At 38.4% G+C, this 17,605-nt stretch overlaps 1 protein-coding gene across 2 annotated transcripts in view; it reads right to left on the reverse strand.

Moving 5' to 3' along the window:
- Positions 1-17,605, reverse strand: part of SYNPR (synaptoporin) — a 298,791-nt gene that overhangs the window by 35,212 nt on the left and 245,974 nt on the right. For both annotated transcript variants that reach the window (XM_025985293.2, XM_025985299.2), the window contains one exon: positions 10,621-10,819. In XM_025985293.2, the coding sequence (XP_025841078.1) occupies positions 10,621-10,819 (199 nt within the window). The remainder of the gene's footprint in view (positions 1-10,620; positions 10,820-17,605) is intronic.

Genomic DNA, 17,605 nt, shown 5'->3' on the forward strand with positions numbered 1-17,605 from the left:
TTGTGGCCTGAGGAACAATTAATGATCTTGAACTTCACTTACTGAGCCCTCGTGAGAAAGGATACTGCCAAAGGACGAGTATAGAGAGCACAGTGATGGGACTAAGCTCACACTGCCATGCAGATTAATGCCCGTCTTGGGGATTTCTCCTTGGTAATTAAAGCCTGCACTTCTGCCTACTTAAATATGGCTTGAATTGAATTTTGATGTCCCCTTAGTATCTCAAGTTTCAAAGCATATGTGCTAGTGGCAGCATCCTTAGGACAAGTTGTGTTATTGTTTTCCTCTCTGGAAAGAAAAATCCTCTGCTGATCCTTTTGGGAGATCTTTTCTCCAACAGTAATAATATTGCAAGATCTAGGGTAGAGTCAAAAGTTGGAATCCAAATTTTCACTCAGAAAAGAAGAAATTTGCTAAGGATATGCTTTATACAGATTTAAAGAAATTTCTACTTTAAAAGTTAGGAAGAAAATTTTAGGGCTTTTATCTTGAAGAAATGATTTAAAATATGTGTTAAGATTGCAGTGCATGGCTAATTATCATAGCATTGCTTGCAAGAGAGAAAATTCAAAGTCTGATAATAAGAGATGGGATAAATAATTCACTAGTTACCCCTATATAATGAAATATTATATAGCCATACAAATAGAAACAACTAGAGTTCTTTATAATAATGCATATAAAAGTACTACCAGAGTATTCCACTTTATTCTTTCTTGGTCCTATGAATAAATAGCATTAGGTATCTACCATATGCTTAGCTATTTGTAATTTAAACTTTATAATTAACTTTCAATGTATCAGTTCTTATAGCTTTTTTTTTAAAGAAAAGTTACACATTATATATAGGTCAAAGTCACTTCATTTGGGAAGTATCAGAAACTCAAATCAAACCAGCAAGTACAAAGAGAAATTCACAAATTTCAGTTTGTGAATTTTTTGTGAAACTCCTTGACTAGCAAGTCAAAAATGTCTACTATATTATTCCCCACACTTACTTACATCCTTCTTGCTTAAGCCATTTACCCAGTCAAAACATCTTCCTTTCCTTCCAGCTAGTTTCTGTTCTTTGCCAAGTCTCATGGACTTCATAAACCTTCTCTGACCATCCAAGTGAATAGCATGTGCTCTTTCTTGTTGATTCCTATGTGATGTCTATATTACTGGTAATAATAAAGCATATTTATTGTTATAAGTGCTTTTATCCTGATGTGTCTTTGTCTTGTCCTATGGTGAGGACTTGTGTATTTCATGCTACTGTAGTCCTTGTATGCCTTGCACAGAGTGGGTGCTTAAGAAGCTTATAGATATTCTTGGATTTTCATTTTCCTATATCCAAGTAAAACTGGGGTGGCAGTAAGCACCGTGGTAAAATGCCAGACATTTTAGTCTGCTTTTCTCTAGCCTCAACTGCCATTTTCCTAAGTTATTTTTCCACTGTAATAATTTCATTGTTTTTGGTCTTGTAATTCCTAGGTTGTAAATATCAACATATTTTTCTGCCTATAGGTATGCCTAGTCAATTTAGCCACAAATAAAACTCATTAAAATTAAGGCTTAGTTGTTTATTTCTTTTTTTAAAAAAAGATTTTATTTATTTATTTATTTATTTATTTATTTATTTATTTAATTTAGAGATAGTGAGCAGAGGGAAGGGCAGAGGGAGAGAGGGAATCTCAAGCAGACTCTCAGTTGAGTGTGAAGCCAGACATCGTGCTGGATCTCATGACCCTGAGATCATGACCTGCACTGAAATCAAGAGTCAGACACTTAAGTGACTGGGCCGCCCAGATGCCCCTTAGTTGTTTATTTCTTGAGACAGCATATGAATTGATGAAATGTTTCTTAGACATTTCAGAACCTCATGGAGGCAGATTCAAAGTTACAGGTTTCAGGGCAGCCTGGGTGGCTTAGCAGTTTAGCGCCTGCCTTCAGCCCAGAGCATGATCCTGGAGTCCGGGGATCGAGTCCCACCCTGGGCTCCCTGCATGGAGCCTGTTTCTTCCTCTGCCTGTGTCTCTGCCTCTCTCTCTCTCTCTCTCTCTCTCTGTCTCCCATAAATAAATAAATAAAACTAAAAAAAAGTTACAGGTCTCAGATAGGTAGGCGTTAAGTGAATGTGAAATTATATCTTGGCCAATGTCTCAGGTATTTTCAATAATTATATCCTTCATAGGGGATCCAAGGCAGTTTTTAGCCAGAGTCACTTCCTTTGTGTTCCCAGGGCAAATTTTGAAGCATTTCCTTGCTTGGTTCTGTGGCTTTGATTAGGGTCCTACTAATAAGCAATGGAAATGAAGATGTCCAGCTGGGAGAAAGAGTTAAGAGGGATGCAAAAAAATCCATGCTCTGGACTTTGTGCCAATTATTTGAAAGTTTAATGAACCGTGGGTATTGGTGCAAGGCATTCTTAAACTGTTGGGAGCCCCAGTGAATCCAAAGCTGTGTATGTTTGTGAGTGTCTGCTTGTTCTGGAATCAAAGAAATAAACTTAGCAAATAGTAAGGATATTTTTGGCATTGTGGGGGTGGAATGGGGAGGGGAAGATTTCACCACTTTCAAAAAAATGATAGGAGGAGGGTGAAAGTCTGAACCTTATTTCTCAGTTGGATGCCCCCAAACAATCAAATTTCCTCAAGTTTCTTCCTGTTACACAAGTGTGCTCTTCACACTTTCCTGCTATTTTCAGACTTGCCAGCTGATAAGGGATTCAAGCTCCAGTTCTCTGGAGCTTGGTTAGTTTAATGGGGTTGTGTTCTTTCCCCTCTTTGCCCTAAAGTATGAGATCTTAGTGCCAGGTTGGAGGGTGGAAGAACCAAGAGAGGGGAACTGAGTGACAGAAAGGCGAGACAGTGTGAAACCCCATCTTAGGGTTGATTGCATTTTCTGTAATGATAGCAGCTTATGCTGAATTTGGAGGCTCAGGAATAAAACACAATATGAAAGGGGGGTTGATGTTAACAGTGCAATAGGAAGCCTTCCAAAGCATATGCCAAGATAAGAAAATCAGTGGAGTTTGCACTTATCCACTTGTTTTCAGCCCATTGAGATGTAATAAACACCAGCTACATAGAAAGCACAATATGGACAGTTGGGTAGATAATAATATAAGGCTGATGAAAATAATGGCTCACATTAATGAGCACCTGCTGTTGTTTTAAGTGCCTTATGTGTCATAACTCATTTAATCTGACCAATGACTTAATAGGTTAGGAACCACTGTTATCTCTATGTCACAGGGGAAGAAACAGAAACATAGAGAGGTTCTGTTAATTTGTCCAAAGTCACACAGATGTACTGACTGGTGGTATTAAGATTTGGGCCCAGGCAGTCTGGGTACAGAACCTCACTTCTTAGCCACTGGCTTCTACTGTTTCCCCTTGACAGATCAAGGGTAATAGATCAGAAGGCAAAGCTACAAAGGTAGGACATTTACACTGTGTGCATGTGTGTGCGTCTCTGCGTGTGTCCACGTGTGTTCATGTGTCCGTGTGTACGTCTGCATGCATGTATATCTGTGTGTGTGTGTGTGTGTGTAGTGGTGGTAGCTACAAGAGGAAACACAAGAAGACAGAGGGCATGGGGGTAGCCAACATCCAGTAGTAAGGTCCATAGACCAAGAGAAATGAACACAATGAGAAGTAAACTCAGCTAAAAATGAAGGGACTTCTAAGCTGGGGTCAGATAGACCTGAATTATCTCTGGGGCAAGTAACCTGGGGCAAGCCCTTAAACTTCCTCAGCCTCAGTTTCTGAATCTCAAGAATGGAAGTTAAAATACTAAACTCGAAAGGTTAGCTTAAGGGTTTAAAGAGAATATGTAAAATGCTTGTATAGGTCTTGGCAGTTGGTAGGTACTCAACAGCTGCTGATGGTTGCTATAAATTGGGGTTTCTCAACCTCAGCACTGTTGACATTTTGAGCCCGATAATTCTTTGTTGTGGTGTGTTGTCCTGCGCACTGCGGAATGTTTAGCAGCGTCTCTGGCCTCTGTCCACTGTATTTCCCCCAGTAGTGACCATCAGAAATGTCTACTGATATTGCCAAATGCCCACACCTTCACCCCACTGGTTGAGAATCACTATTCCATTTGAGAAAGGAAGCATGGTTTCTTTCTCTTGGGTGTGCTGGGCCACGGAGTAGACACACTTCACATTTCAGTTGTTTTAAATGGAAGAAAGGAACACACAGGAAAGACACATTTGGGGCTTTGCCACATTTCCACCGAGGTCCTAATTTTTCTAACTATTACAAGTTCCCTGGAATGAAAGAAACTCTGACAAAAAAGGCCGGGATTCAGACAGACATGCAAAATGAGCCTTCTGAATATACTGGGTCCAACACAGGATGGGAAGAGCTCTGGGCTCTAGAAGAATCATGCTAATTCTAACAGTAGCTCACTGTCTTTATGAAGGCTATTGGACTACAGCTCTGGTCTTTGTTTAACTGGTTAATTGGGACACAGCACCAAATACAGTGGGAATCAACCTTCATTTAAATTAAGAATTTGCTAATCATAAGAAGCCAGAAATGAGCTGGAAAATCTGATAAAATGTGTAGATGGTGTGCTGAGAACATTTTAAATGGGTTAATTTATTTCCCTGCATCTGTGGTATAATTCTGGAAAGATTTCCTTGTTGATGCAAAATGTGTAGTAGTTTGGATGAAAGTTCATTTAAGGTTGGTTCATATCCTTTTGTAATGTCATCACTTCTTGTCTCAAAGAGTAGGGAAGCAGAAATACACACACACACACACACACACACACACACACTCCACATCATAGGCCAGAGTGTCAGATTCTGACTGGTGTGCTTATACGAACAAGATACACACTTTGTGGGCTTCAAATAATATTATATTTTTTAGCATCAAATACATTGTTCCTGGGGCAGAACTTCAAACACAATCTCCATTCATCCTCTCACCAACCACCAACCACCAGATACTCTGGAGTTGTCTTTAATACTAGGTGGCCTGTCCACCTCCTCTACATTATCAAAGCCCATCTATGTACCTCTAGCGAGTCATTTCTAGGAAAGTTGTAATTATTAGTTTTCCTCAACCCCAGGCTGGATGCTCTAAATTCACCCCTATGAACATGGTGCTTGGCCTGTTGAAGACACTTATTATCTAGGAAAAGGAAGTACACAGACATAAAGTGGAAACTACATAAGAGGAGAGAAGAGGAGGAGGGGAAGGGTTGGGGGGCCGGAGAGAAGGGGAGCAAGAGAGGTTTCTCAGAAATTCCCCAATAGCTTGAGGCTGCAGTTCTGATTTCCATCTCTACTACAGCTAAGAAAGATGTAGTTGGGAGGAAGCAGCATGTGAATCTCAGAGCATCCAGCTCTCTTCCTGCCTCCTATTGTCCTCTTTTAGTGATGCTTTAGCTGGTACTTAAAAATGGGAGCCTTATTTTGTTTTGGGGTTAAAATCCACCTTCCAGTAATCTAATGGGGTGGAGCCACAGGAACAGAAAGGTTAAGTAAACCTGTTTACACAGGGCTCAACCTGGCAATTGTGGTCTTAGAAGCAGCGCTTAGAGGGAGGCCTGCTGATGATTAAAGGAAAATGCCTACAATTTTTCTTTATGTGGCTAAGGTCCTACCCAGTAAAGGGCAGGAGAAAGATTAAAATTAACGGCAATAATAGTGTGGCAGGTAAATACCATAATTTATCATTTACTGTGTGCCTTTCCTTGTGCAAAGCGCCCCATAGGCACTAGCTCCCCTTTCCTTTCAGCAGCCCTGTGACGTGTGTATCATTACGAGCTTTGTGCTGCAGATGAAGTAACAGGTTCAACTGTTAAATAATAGGTCATACAGGGGGATTAAAATCCAGGACTCTAGAGCTTAGTCATTACCCTCAAGATCATTGGACTAAGAGTCTAAATCCTTCTGCCATTAACTTCTCTGACAACAGGTAAATTTTCTAATCTCCCAGGGACACATTTTCCAACACCTGGTGCTCAGTAGAGGTAGTAAATTGAATCTGTAGAATGGAGCTGATTCTAATTCTTTACTTCTCTCTCAGGGTTGTTCTGAGGCTAGATGGGACAGTATGAACATAAAAAAACGTGAACCACGACACCACTGTGTGCCTCCAAAGGGCAAACACTGCTAGTCCCATAAACTGCCTTTGGTCAACCTTTATGCAAAAATCAGAGGTTGAATAATGCAGCTCTTTCATTTTCCACAAAATCTTAAGGTAGATATCGATTCTGTTAACCTCCTAGAGTAGTTAGTTTAAACCAAACCTCTTGTACCAAGGATTCACCAAAATATGGGATGGTGTGTACTATATACTCATTCTTAGAGCACTCTGTCTGCCCTGTGAGATATTTTTTTAAACCAACTTTACATTAATATGAAAAAACCCTAAAGCTTCACAATGTCACTATTTGACATGAGATCTGAAAATGGCTCAGAATATTCCGACACAGAAATCTAGGCAGGAGATGGGCTTTAAAAGTGTACTCTAAGGAGCATGACAAAATGATCTAACCAGATATGACATTTCAATTCACAATCATGCCACAATTCAGGTGGCCATTTCTGCTTTTTGAGAACTGTTATTTATTCATCTGTACAAGAAGGCACACTACTGTATATCACTATAGTGATGTGCAGTAACTGGCTGATTCTTCTGGTCTGATTTTCTTGGTCCTGTGTCCTTGAGCATCATCAACAATTATGTTACTTCTAAAGACGTTCATATTTTCATTTTTACTTAAAAGTGTACTGTCTTGTCAAGCATATTCAGTAGAAAAAGATATTTTTAAAAAATTGCTATTGATAAGCACGGCCCCAGTCTGTCTGAAATTGCTCACGACTGCTTGCAAACCTATAGGAATCAGTCCTGGTAATCTCTGATTTACAGTACCCATTGATCCTGGGCATTTTTAAAGCTTGTTTTCTCTCAATGACGTCTTCCATTTGCAACAGAGATAAACAACAGCACAGCAGAACCCTGAGTTATTCTAGCATCATAGATTTATGGCAGTAATTCCAGGACTCCAAATAGATTTTGAAGGCAAATAAAAAATGTCAATGGCACCAAATAAGCAGAAAAGTCTAGGAGTTACAAGGTTTAGTTTCTCTATAATCAGAGTAAGACAATATAGGAGCTGTCCAGGTGTATAAACCAACTGGTGTTACCTAACTTCAACCTTCTAACTTTGTAGCACATTGCCAATTAGGAATTTGGATCCTCTTGCATGGTGGTTATGAATTTGAGCCCTGGAGTTGGAGACCTGGGTTCAAACTCTCTACCCTCTATCAGTGATGTGACCTGAGAGAGTCAGGTAACCTCTCTGAGTCTCCCTTTCTTCGTCTTTACATGTGAATAATAACATAAGTTAGGGTTGTTGTGATGACTAGCTTTATGCATAGTAGATAATCCATACCAATAGAAATTACTGTTGTTCTTATTACCAACGTATTACCAACCTCATCCCTTTGCTACACATTAATCTTACTTATGTATAATGTGTAATGTCATGTCCTAGAGGATTATAGAATGAGATGGGAAATTGTTAATTTTTAGATGTGACGTAGCTTAAAAGGATATCTAACTTCTTTAAACCACTTGAATTATTCATATCTGCATAATATGCTAACATCGTCATTACATACTAAAACATCGATGTGGAAAATTACAGAATGAAGGAAAAATGTGCATTTTGTTAAAAACAAAGCAACACCAAAAAAGAAGAGATGGTAACAAGAACTGAGATGACCAAGTAATAATCAGTGGCCATCTTTCTGAATAAACAGGACTGACTTAAAATGAGTACCATTATTGTTAATACAGCATTTGAAAGTCTTTTTAGGTTTGAACCATCCTCTTGAGGTCTTGCTCACAGTGCGGGTTTTCTGTAACCTGCTACCTAACAATTAAGGGTGGGTATAATAGCCCACTTTTTGTCCCCCAATTATGCCCTTGCCATGGTGGGGTTAGAATTGATATGGTTTGTCATTTGCAGTGTAATGGCATCCGACTGATCCTCCACATTCATTCAGCCTCTGTGACTCTTAGGACTCAGGCTCATTTTTAAATTAACTTTTATCTGCTAAGTAATGAGCACATCAGTTTTTTAATATCACGGAAGTTTCATCTAGGAGCCTTTTCTTTTTTTATTACGAGAATTACTTCCCCTGCCCCTCCCCTTCTTCCACGATGTAATAAAACAGAACCTACCCAGTGTAGTACACAACTCAGGATTTCATTATATCCTGCTTGATGGGAGAGACTATTTACACAGAGATGAAGTGGCATGCCTTCACAAGATTATTTCATATGAGGCAAATGTGGTTTTATATAACAAAATAGGTTTTTTTACATTTTGTGAGCAAACTAGCTGAGTCAACTTCTTCTCTCAGGAAGTCTGGATATTTCCTCAGATTTTAGAATTGTGTAACAGTGTCTACACATACTCAGGAATAGGTGAATGCATATTGGTTCTGTGGTACATATATAGCAATCTCTTTTGTGTATCTATCTGCTTATTGTGGGAGGGATAAGCCCAAGGTAGGCTTTCTCTTAAAAGCATTTTAAAACCATTAAGACTATTAGCTCCAATTTGGGAGGGAAAAAGACATTTGTCCAAAGATTCAAGTTCATTACTCTTTTTTTTTCCCAAGATAACATATTAAAGTACCACAAATTTGAATTTTGGGAGGTACTTTCATACTTAATCACAAGGCTCTGCAAACAGGGATTTCTTCTAATTACCATTCAAAATGTTTTTATTTTAAAGTTCAAGTCTCCATAATATATTGATTAGATTAGATATCTGTAAAATTTATTTTACTCCCTTAAAGAATTTTGAAAAATTATATTCATACTTGTGTAGATGACATCTAATTTTGTTTTTATTAAAAAATCTAAATAGTTCAAAGAACATCATTTCTGGCCTACTTATTGGTATTTTAAAACACACCCACTGTATCCATTTTTAGATGAATCCAATGGAGTTATTATTTGATTCTATCTTCCATTAAAAATTAATGAAAAAGTTCCTCTTGAGCAGTTGGAAATTTTACATGTTCCTTTTGTTCTCAATGAATTTGTACTTCCATTGTACTTTCCTCAAAGAATTATAGCATACGAAAATACTTTTTATACTGGAAAGCATTTTATTGGTCACCCTATTATATTTCTTTGCCACACAAATATGTACAAAAGTTTAAATAATTTTTTGCCCATGACCCTACTGCTTTAAGTATCAAAAATTTATTAGGGGTTGAATGATATTATTAATAAATATTATTAGTGCACAATTGTCCCAAACAACATAAATGTGTTATACATTTTAATAATCATTAAATTTAAAAAGTAAAAATTCTATTAGAAATGTCTGGGGCTTATTTTTTCTAAAATTAGTTTGCATATTTTTTGGGGAACAAATATTATTTATTTCTAGAGTGGGTCATGATTCAGCATAAATTCTCTTCCCATTTTTCATCTTATAGATGTGTTGAGAAAGCTTACTCACATAAATGAGTAGATGAGAATGGAGTTTTGTTATAGCAATGTCATTAATTTCTTCAAATTCCTTCTGAGTTATATGTCCTGATCATATAGTGATCTGTTATCAAAAATTATTTTTTGATGGTCTATCAGCTGATGAGTAAATTAGAACTTCCAATTTTATTGAAATAAAAAAAATTGGGAACCTCCTTATATGCAAAAGAGTACATTACCCCCGCATTAGAATCAGTCATTTTTGTCAACACCAGCACCAATATTTCATTAGCACCTGAAAGGTTTGCCTCCTAGCAATGTACTATGTGGTGATATTTGGGATGAAAGAGAAGGAAGATTTTCTTTTACAAAATAGGAGTAAGTAATTAAGAAAGACAGCAAGGTATTTTTACATGCAGAACATTCTCAGATAAATTTTTGTTAAATGTACACGTGAAGGTTGAGAAATTTAAATTTATTTCCTAAACAATTATCCACACTCCGTGCCCCTCTGAGAGTTGTTGTGCCCCCTGTCTGTGTGTGTATGTATGTGTGTGTGTGTGTGTCTGCATCTGGATATTCTGGGCTATACTGGTTTCATCCATGTGAGTCCTTGGATCCACGTACAAGGAAAAAGAAAGTAGGAGGAGGGTCAGTGGTGGAAAGAGAGAGAGATTGAGAAAGATTGGTGGGGCTTGGGGGGAGTGCAGAGATGGAAAAATCTATGCCCAGTCTATCATATACTAATAGAACAATGCATTTCAAATAAGTGCAAGTCACACTGTATAAATAACCAGTGAGAAAAATGGTTGACTGGCTCCATAATGCTGGAATTATAAATAAATCTGCAGTAAGCTTCACTCTTCCCTTGATCTCATGAGATTTCCAACCATTTATTTCAAAGGGGCTGCTAGCAATCTTGTGATATTTTTCCAATTCAGAGACACAAAAGAATGGCAGACATCATGGTTCTGTTTCAGATCCCAGAGATGTGGATGAAAAAAAAAATGTGATTTAAAAAAAATACCTGCCCCAAGGGCTTGCCTAACTCCAAAGCGCTTCAAGCTGTGGTAAAGAAATCAGAAGGGATGGAAAGAGTTATTTCAAGAAGTAAGCCACTTAAAAAAAAAAAAAAAAAAAGAAGTAAGCCACTTACAATGAGTGGGCCCCGGTTGTTTTCCCGATACTTGTTCTGGAAGAAAATGTAAACGACGGTGGCGGCCAGGGAGTAGAGGAAGGCGAAGACAGCGACCGTGACGAAGAACTCAGCAGAAGATGAGGAGTCACCAGTCAGTGCCAGCTTCTGCCGCTCCTTCCCCTCGCACGTGGGCACCTCAAAGGTCACCTGCTGCAACCTGAAGTGTCAGAGTGAAGGAGACTTTACAATGCAGATGAGACCGAGTGGGGTGGGGGTGGGGGTGTGTGTGGACATGTTTTAAAGCAAAGCAGGTGTGATCAGGGAGTTGGAAGGCATGCTTTCATGACAAGTTCATTAAAGAAATTACAGATTTATGCTGGAAATGTGGAAGTAAATATTGCAGGGAAGCATAATTCCACTGGGTTTCCCAATATCTAGTCACCCTAACAGAGGTGAGGGTGGGGAGGGAGAGAGAACCTGAAATGATGATAAATTACGATATCTGGCATCCTCCAGCTCAAATTACCCAGTACTTTCTCACTGTGCTTGGACTCAAACTCCAACTTGTTAATGTGACCCACCAGATCTTACATCAGGTCCTTAACATGGCTCATTTCTGGCTTACAGTCATTTCATTGACTGTTCTCTTTTCCTGAATCACCCTGTCCCCTGATATTTTCCATGGCTGGCTCCTTGTTGGTATTCAAACGTCATCTCCTGGGAGAGCCTTTTCCTGACTACTAATCCAAAATAGCTCCTTTCTTGTGGACATTTGCTATTCCATTGCCCTGGTTAGCAGCATTCATTCATAGCACTCATCACTAGCCACACTATCTTGATGACGTATTTAATTACTTTTTTTTCCTTCAGTGCTCTTTCCATGATAATGGCATCTTGATTTTCTTCTTCTATGTGTATCCTGAATGCCTGACACTTGTTAGACACTCAGTATATAGGAGTTGGATAAATGAATGAACATTCTTGTTTCTGTAGGATGACAGATCAATACTAATTTGATTGAACTTTAGAACTTCTATTTTAGAGAGTAAGTTCTATCAGGAAAGCATTCAGGCTCAATATATTACCTAATAGAGAAAAATAAGATTTGGGGGATAAGACTTTCTGCTCAATAAATGACACCTAAGGGAATGTGTTATATCTAGTATTGTAGCTCATGCTGTGAACTAGGTGGTAAATTATAATTTAATATAGGAGCCAAAATTCTGCTTCATAAGAAATGACTAAATTATTCCTTGAGTATTAGGAAGGCACTCAGAATAGCCCTAGCAGTGATATCAGCAAAGCACCACTTGGAAAATTATCTATGAAGGTAACAATAATAATAAAGCCATTGATGAACCTGGTAATTTCCCAATTAATATTTAGAAAGTATTTTTCATATGAAGCAAAACTTGATCCCTTTAAAACATATTTGTTGTACACATTCTCTTATACTTTAGATAATATAATGACAAAATAGTAATAACAATAGCAACTAACATTCGAGTGTTTCTTGTTTTTTTAAGATATTTATTTATTTGAGAGAGAGAGAGAGAGAGAAAGCAGAAGGAGGAGCAGAGGGAGAGACTCTTCAAGCAGATTCCCCACGGAGCATGGAGTCCAGCATGGGGCTCAATCCCATGACCCATGAGATCATGACCCGAGCCCAAACCAAGAGTCAGATATTCAATCAACTGAACCACTCAGGTACTCCAACATTGGAGCATTTCTTATATGCCAGATACTGTGTTTTATACTCTTTATTTAATTGAATGTCCATGTCATAGGCACTTTATTGCCCCCACCCCCTTTACAGAATAAGAAATGGGCTTAGAAAGATTCAGTAATTTGTCCTAAATTGCTAGTAAATTGGGCAGAGATTTAAATCTGTGTTTGACTCCAGAGCTTGTGTTTTTAATTTCTATATTAACCTGTTTCTGTTAAATGATGAGACTATTAGGTAGTATGAATGTTTTTTAAAGTGAAGGTCATGGGCCCCTAGCATTGCAATCACTAGAGGCCTTGTTAAAAACATATTTCAGGGTCTTGTCCTGGACCACCTGAACCAGAATCTCCAGGGACATAGCTTCCTTGACAACCAGTGTGGGAAAGTCTGTCCCTCTGATTCCTTATTTCTCAGAAACCCAGTCTTTTTTATTTATTGCTTGCCTTAAGAGAGAGCTGTTTACATAGTCTACTTGATCTTGCTTGTGTATACTGAGGTTCCTCCTGTTTCTTATCAACCAGAAAGGTGTATGCTTCAGTACAATTTAGGAAAATAGAAGTATTTGTCATGGTTATATTGTAGAGTCCCTTTCCTCCCCTTGCCAAAGATAGTAAAATATTTATCAATAATTTGGTCTGTGGGAATGCTGAAAAATGAAATAGCTTTAAAAGGTAATCATGGCAATTTTCTCAAATAGGTGATTTTCAGAAAATGTACACATTTTTTCCCATTGTTTTATAATATGTCATTATTCCACAAATTTTTAGGAAGCAGCCAGTAGTTCACACAATGGCTAGATGCTGGGATAGAGTAAGGAACATAGGATGGGCCCTACTCATGTTGAACTTCAAGTTTAGAGGGAAAAGTTCATTTTTCTGAGGGGAGCCCGAGGCTAGCGTGGGGTGGGGCAGTCAAGGTGATTCCCTATGGAAGTGACTTTTAAGCTGCAGCTTGAAAAATGGGTAAAAATCATCCAGATCGAAAGTTAAGAATGAAAACACAATGAAATATGACTATATATCCAATAGGCTATAATAAAAAAGAGCATAAGATTGGATTAACAAGTGCTGGTGAGATTGGGTAAGAATAATAAGATAAAATTGGAATTTAAGTTCTAATTAGACAGATTGGGACTTCCGTATATTGCTGGTAGAAATGTAAAATGGTGCAGCCACTCTGGAAAAACAGTCTGGCAGTTTTTCAAATGGTTAAACATAGAGTTAGCATATGATCCAGCAATTCTACTTCTAGATACATACCCAAGAGAAATGGTAACATTTGTCTGCACAAAACCTTGTACAAGAATGTTCATAACAGCAGTATTCATAATAGCCAAAAAGTGAAAACAACTCAAATGTCTATCAACTGATAAATGGATAAATAAAATGTGGTGCATCCATACAATGGAATATTATCTATTAGTGACAGGAATGGAGTGCTGATGCATACTACAACATGAACGAACCTTGAGAATGTTCTACTAAGTGGAAGAAGCCAGTCACAAAGGACCGCACGTTGTATGATTCCATTTGTATGAAATGTTCAGAAAAGGCCAATCTATGGAGACAAAGAGTAGGCTGGCACTTGCCTAGGGGTGGTGGTGGTGGTTGTGGGGGGGATAGGAGAATTGGGAATAATGGCTAGCTAAGTGATGCAGGATTTCTTTTTTAAGCAATGAAAATGTTCTAGAATTAACTACGGTGATGGATGCACAACTCTGAATATTCTGAAAACCAACAGTGTGTACATTTTAAGCAAATGAATTGTATAGTATGTGGATTATATCTCAATAAAGCTGTTAAAAAATAGATAAGAAGGAGCATGTACCAAGATCTTGCGTAGGCCAGGAGCACAGCACATGGGAAGAGATGAAATATGTCCTGAAAAATTGGAACATGGAAGGAAAAGAGAATGAGTGGTTTCAGGTGAGATGAAGAAGTCACCAGGGGACCTCACCATGAGGTATGGTGGGCCAGGTTATAAATTGGAGTCTTTATCTTGAGATGAAGATTGCAAAGATTTTTTTATAATGAACAACATATAAAACAAAAATAGCAGGCAGGGCCATGTCACCTGCTGCACACTTGCTTTCCACATGCCAGGAACAGTGGTGTTTCCAACACCAGTTCCCTCAGCTGACATGCACAGACCGGGTCTGCAATCTTTGTGTGTGGTGGGGGCAGCAGGGAGCAGAACAATAAAAGAATTGGGTGTTTTCTTTCCCTATGCATTAAGCTTAATATCAACATTTTCCCTATTGCTAACTGATTATGATGATTTACAGTAAATTTAATTGTGGTTATCTGTACAAGGCACACATGCACAAAACTCAACTAAGAAATCTGCTGTGCTTATTAATGCCAATGATTTATAGCTTGGTATTTAGTCCACCAGTTACACTGGGGTGAAATCAAGAGAAAGAAGGGAAATTGAAGTGAGTTCTAAGCTAATGCCTATTCTGTGGAAGGGAGTAGGGATCATTTATAAAGAAAGAGCATGTCAGCTCAAAATAGTCTGAAGCATAATAATTCATTTGACTGAACAGTTTTAACACTATATGATGATATATATTACTAAACGCATATATTTTAACAGAGGAGTTCTTTTAAGCATCAGCTACATATAATGCATAAATATGTATGGTTTGTTGTGGAGGGAGAGATTTTTATAGTCAGCATGCGTTTAGCAACTGTAATAATTTTGGGAGCAGATATCATTCATTTAGAACCTAAACAAGGAAAAAAAAAAACCCTGCTCTGTACGGATAGAGCATGTCGGTTGACAGAATCTGGATGCCAGTGGGGCCACCTCTGATCTTCTGAGGAACTTGTCAGGGAGCAATTGCTGAGCCTGCAAAAGGGACCAAATCCAATTCTGTTGATTTCAAATGTATAATTCCCTTCTGGGTTGGCCTGACTCAATCAAGAGGTAATTGAATTTCATTGGATTTTACTGCATTGTGTCCACCAAAGAAAAGCCTCCATGTTAGGGTAGTTTTTTAAAAAACATTTTTACCAACAAATAAACACAGTCTTAATAATTTCACTGCTGCCTCAATGACACTAAAAGGGACTACTAGGCACCCATAGTTTTTAATTCTGTTTGTGGGGACTGGAAAAATATTAAGCAAGTTGGCATTGCTTTATTAATAAAAATGTTTATGATAACAAGCACTGACATTTTTCAACCTCTAGGGATTATGCTAGCTTCTGTACTGACATATTTCTCACCTAATGCTCTTAACACTTTTCTTAGGTAGGCACTATTGCTAGGACCATTATACAGATGGGAAGACTGAGGCTTAGAGTGTGCAGTAAGCTTGTCTGAGGTCATGTGGCTCATGGAGGGCAGGGATGAGTCTTGAATGCAAGATTAGGTGGAACCCACACTAGTAACCACTATATGTTTCTGCTCCTCAAGTTACAACATCCTTAGATTTCCAGCTGAATGTCTATAAAAATGACCAAGCCATCTAATCTAATGGTAGGCAGATGACTTATACTGAATAGGATTCTAAATCAACATTCCTTGTGCTTCCACCTTGAAGTGTGTGAATACTGCACTGTACATGTTACCCAGCAATGACAGAGCTGAATCCCTGCAGACCAGTCAATAGGAAGTCATTAAAAGCTTCCCATTTTCCAAATTTTGACCTGGGTTATTTTAACATTTGCCTCAGAAGCAAGCAGAGGGCAAATGAACCTGAATGCATCATGTACTGAAACTGTGATATTGTAGTGCCCCTGGTTCTTTATACAAAGTGAGATATTCAGTACAGAAAGGCACAGATTCATGTTTAGGTAGCACTGTACCATTATGGACATCTGGTAATAAGACTTTTGAAATTATTGACAATATCTTTCACCTGCTGTGGAAGAAAATAGGACTAAAGCTCCTAACAGAGCATCTGAGGGTGGCTCAGGGAGAGACAATAATGACATGTCCCAGTGGTGGTGATCCCGCAGGAGCAAACATAGAAAGCATTAAGGATGTTGGGGAGCAAACTGCTGTCACTGAGTTTCTCACAGCTAGAATTAAAGCAGCCAAGGGAAGATTAGAGGGCAACTGGCAAATTGTGGTGCTAAGCACGTTTCTCTTTACTTGATCATTTTCTGCAGCCCCCGTTTCAATCCTTTTATCAGTTGATAGAGACTTTAATCCTCTTGCTCCATTTTTTCTCTCTTCTTAATATGAAATATTGGCATTTGTCTGGTTGTAGATTGACTTATCTTTTGCTAGCCATATGTGTCTGCATGATAAATGCATTTGTGTGTACAGGTATACACTCACACACCTCTTCTTGCTCAGCCTTTATGATTCACAGCATAAATCACTACAAAATCCTGGGAGTTTAGCAACATCTTCACAAACTAGATCCATTTTTTCTCCCCAGAAACCTTCTCCATTCTATAGATGAGGAAGTTGGAGCTCAGTCGTCTTGAAAGAATCATCAAAGATTACCCAGTTGGCATAGAGAAGAGGCAAACTTGGAAAACAGCTCTAAGGTGTTTTTATTTTTAAACATATGATTCAAATTCCATCTCTAAGGTTTCCAAACTACTGAATTATCCATGATCCTCAAGTCCTTCAATCATTCAGGAAGGATATGTTGAACCCCATGGGCCAGTCATTGGAGAAGCTAAGCAATGAGTTGCGAGGAATGGGAATGGAGATTTTCTAGGAAGTTGAAAAGGACAAGGCCCTCTGTCTGCCATGGCCCTGGTTTTCCTACAGTGCTTGAAGCAGGGCATATAGCAATGCTATATAGGATACTAGTGACAATTCTATTACTACTGGATGGCAATCACCAATGACAATGACATAGACCAGGCACATACCCAATGTTTTCACATTTTATCTCACTTGGACCTTCAAACTTGATGAAGTGCATACTATTTCTCTTATTTTAGTGGCAGAGAAAGTGGGAAGAGAGGTTAAGTGACTTGTGGGAGTAAGGGCCTCAAAACAGAGCTTAAATGCCTTCAAAACTTACTCTAAAGCTCTCATATGAAAAAAATGCAGTGCTATTAATTTTTTTAATCAATCACACATATACTGACTTCTTACATGATTGCTGGCTTTTCTGTTGGCCTTTCTGTGGCTAGCTCCCTCTCCTGCCACTTTCAGTTGTGTTTCCACAGAAGAGTGGTCATAGGATGAATGTATGGGGTATGGGACCTTTTTTTCCCACTGTTCCCTGGGCTCATGGGTGACTTCAAACTGGTTCTAAAGACTCACATATTGATTAGAACAAAGTTTCCTTCATGCCACCAGCTC

The sequence above is a fragment of the Vulpes vulpes genome, chromosome 9, assembly GCF_048418805.1.
Source record: "Vulpes vulpes isolate BD-2025 chromosome 9, VulVul3, whole genome shotgun sequence".
In the NCBI taxonomy this organism is placed as follows: domain Eukaryota; kingdom Metazoa; phylum Chordata; class Mammalia; order Carnivora; family Canidae; genus Vulpes; species Vulpes vulpes.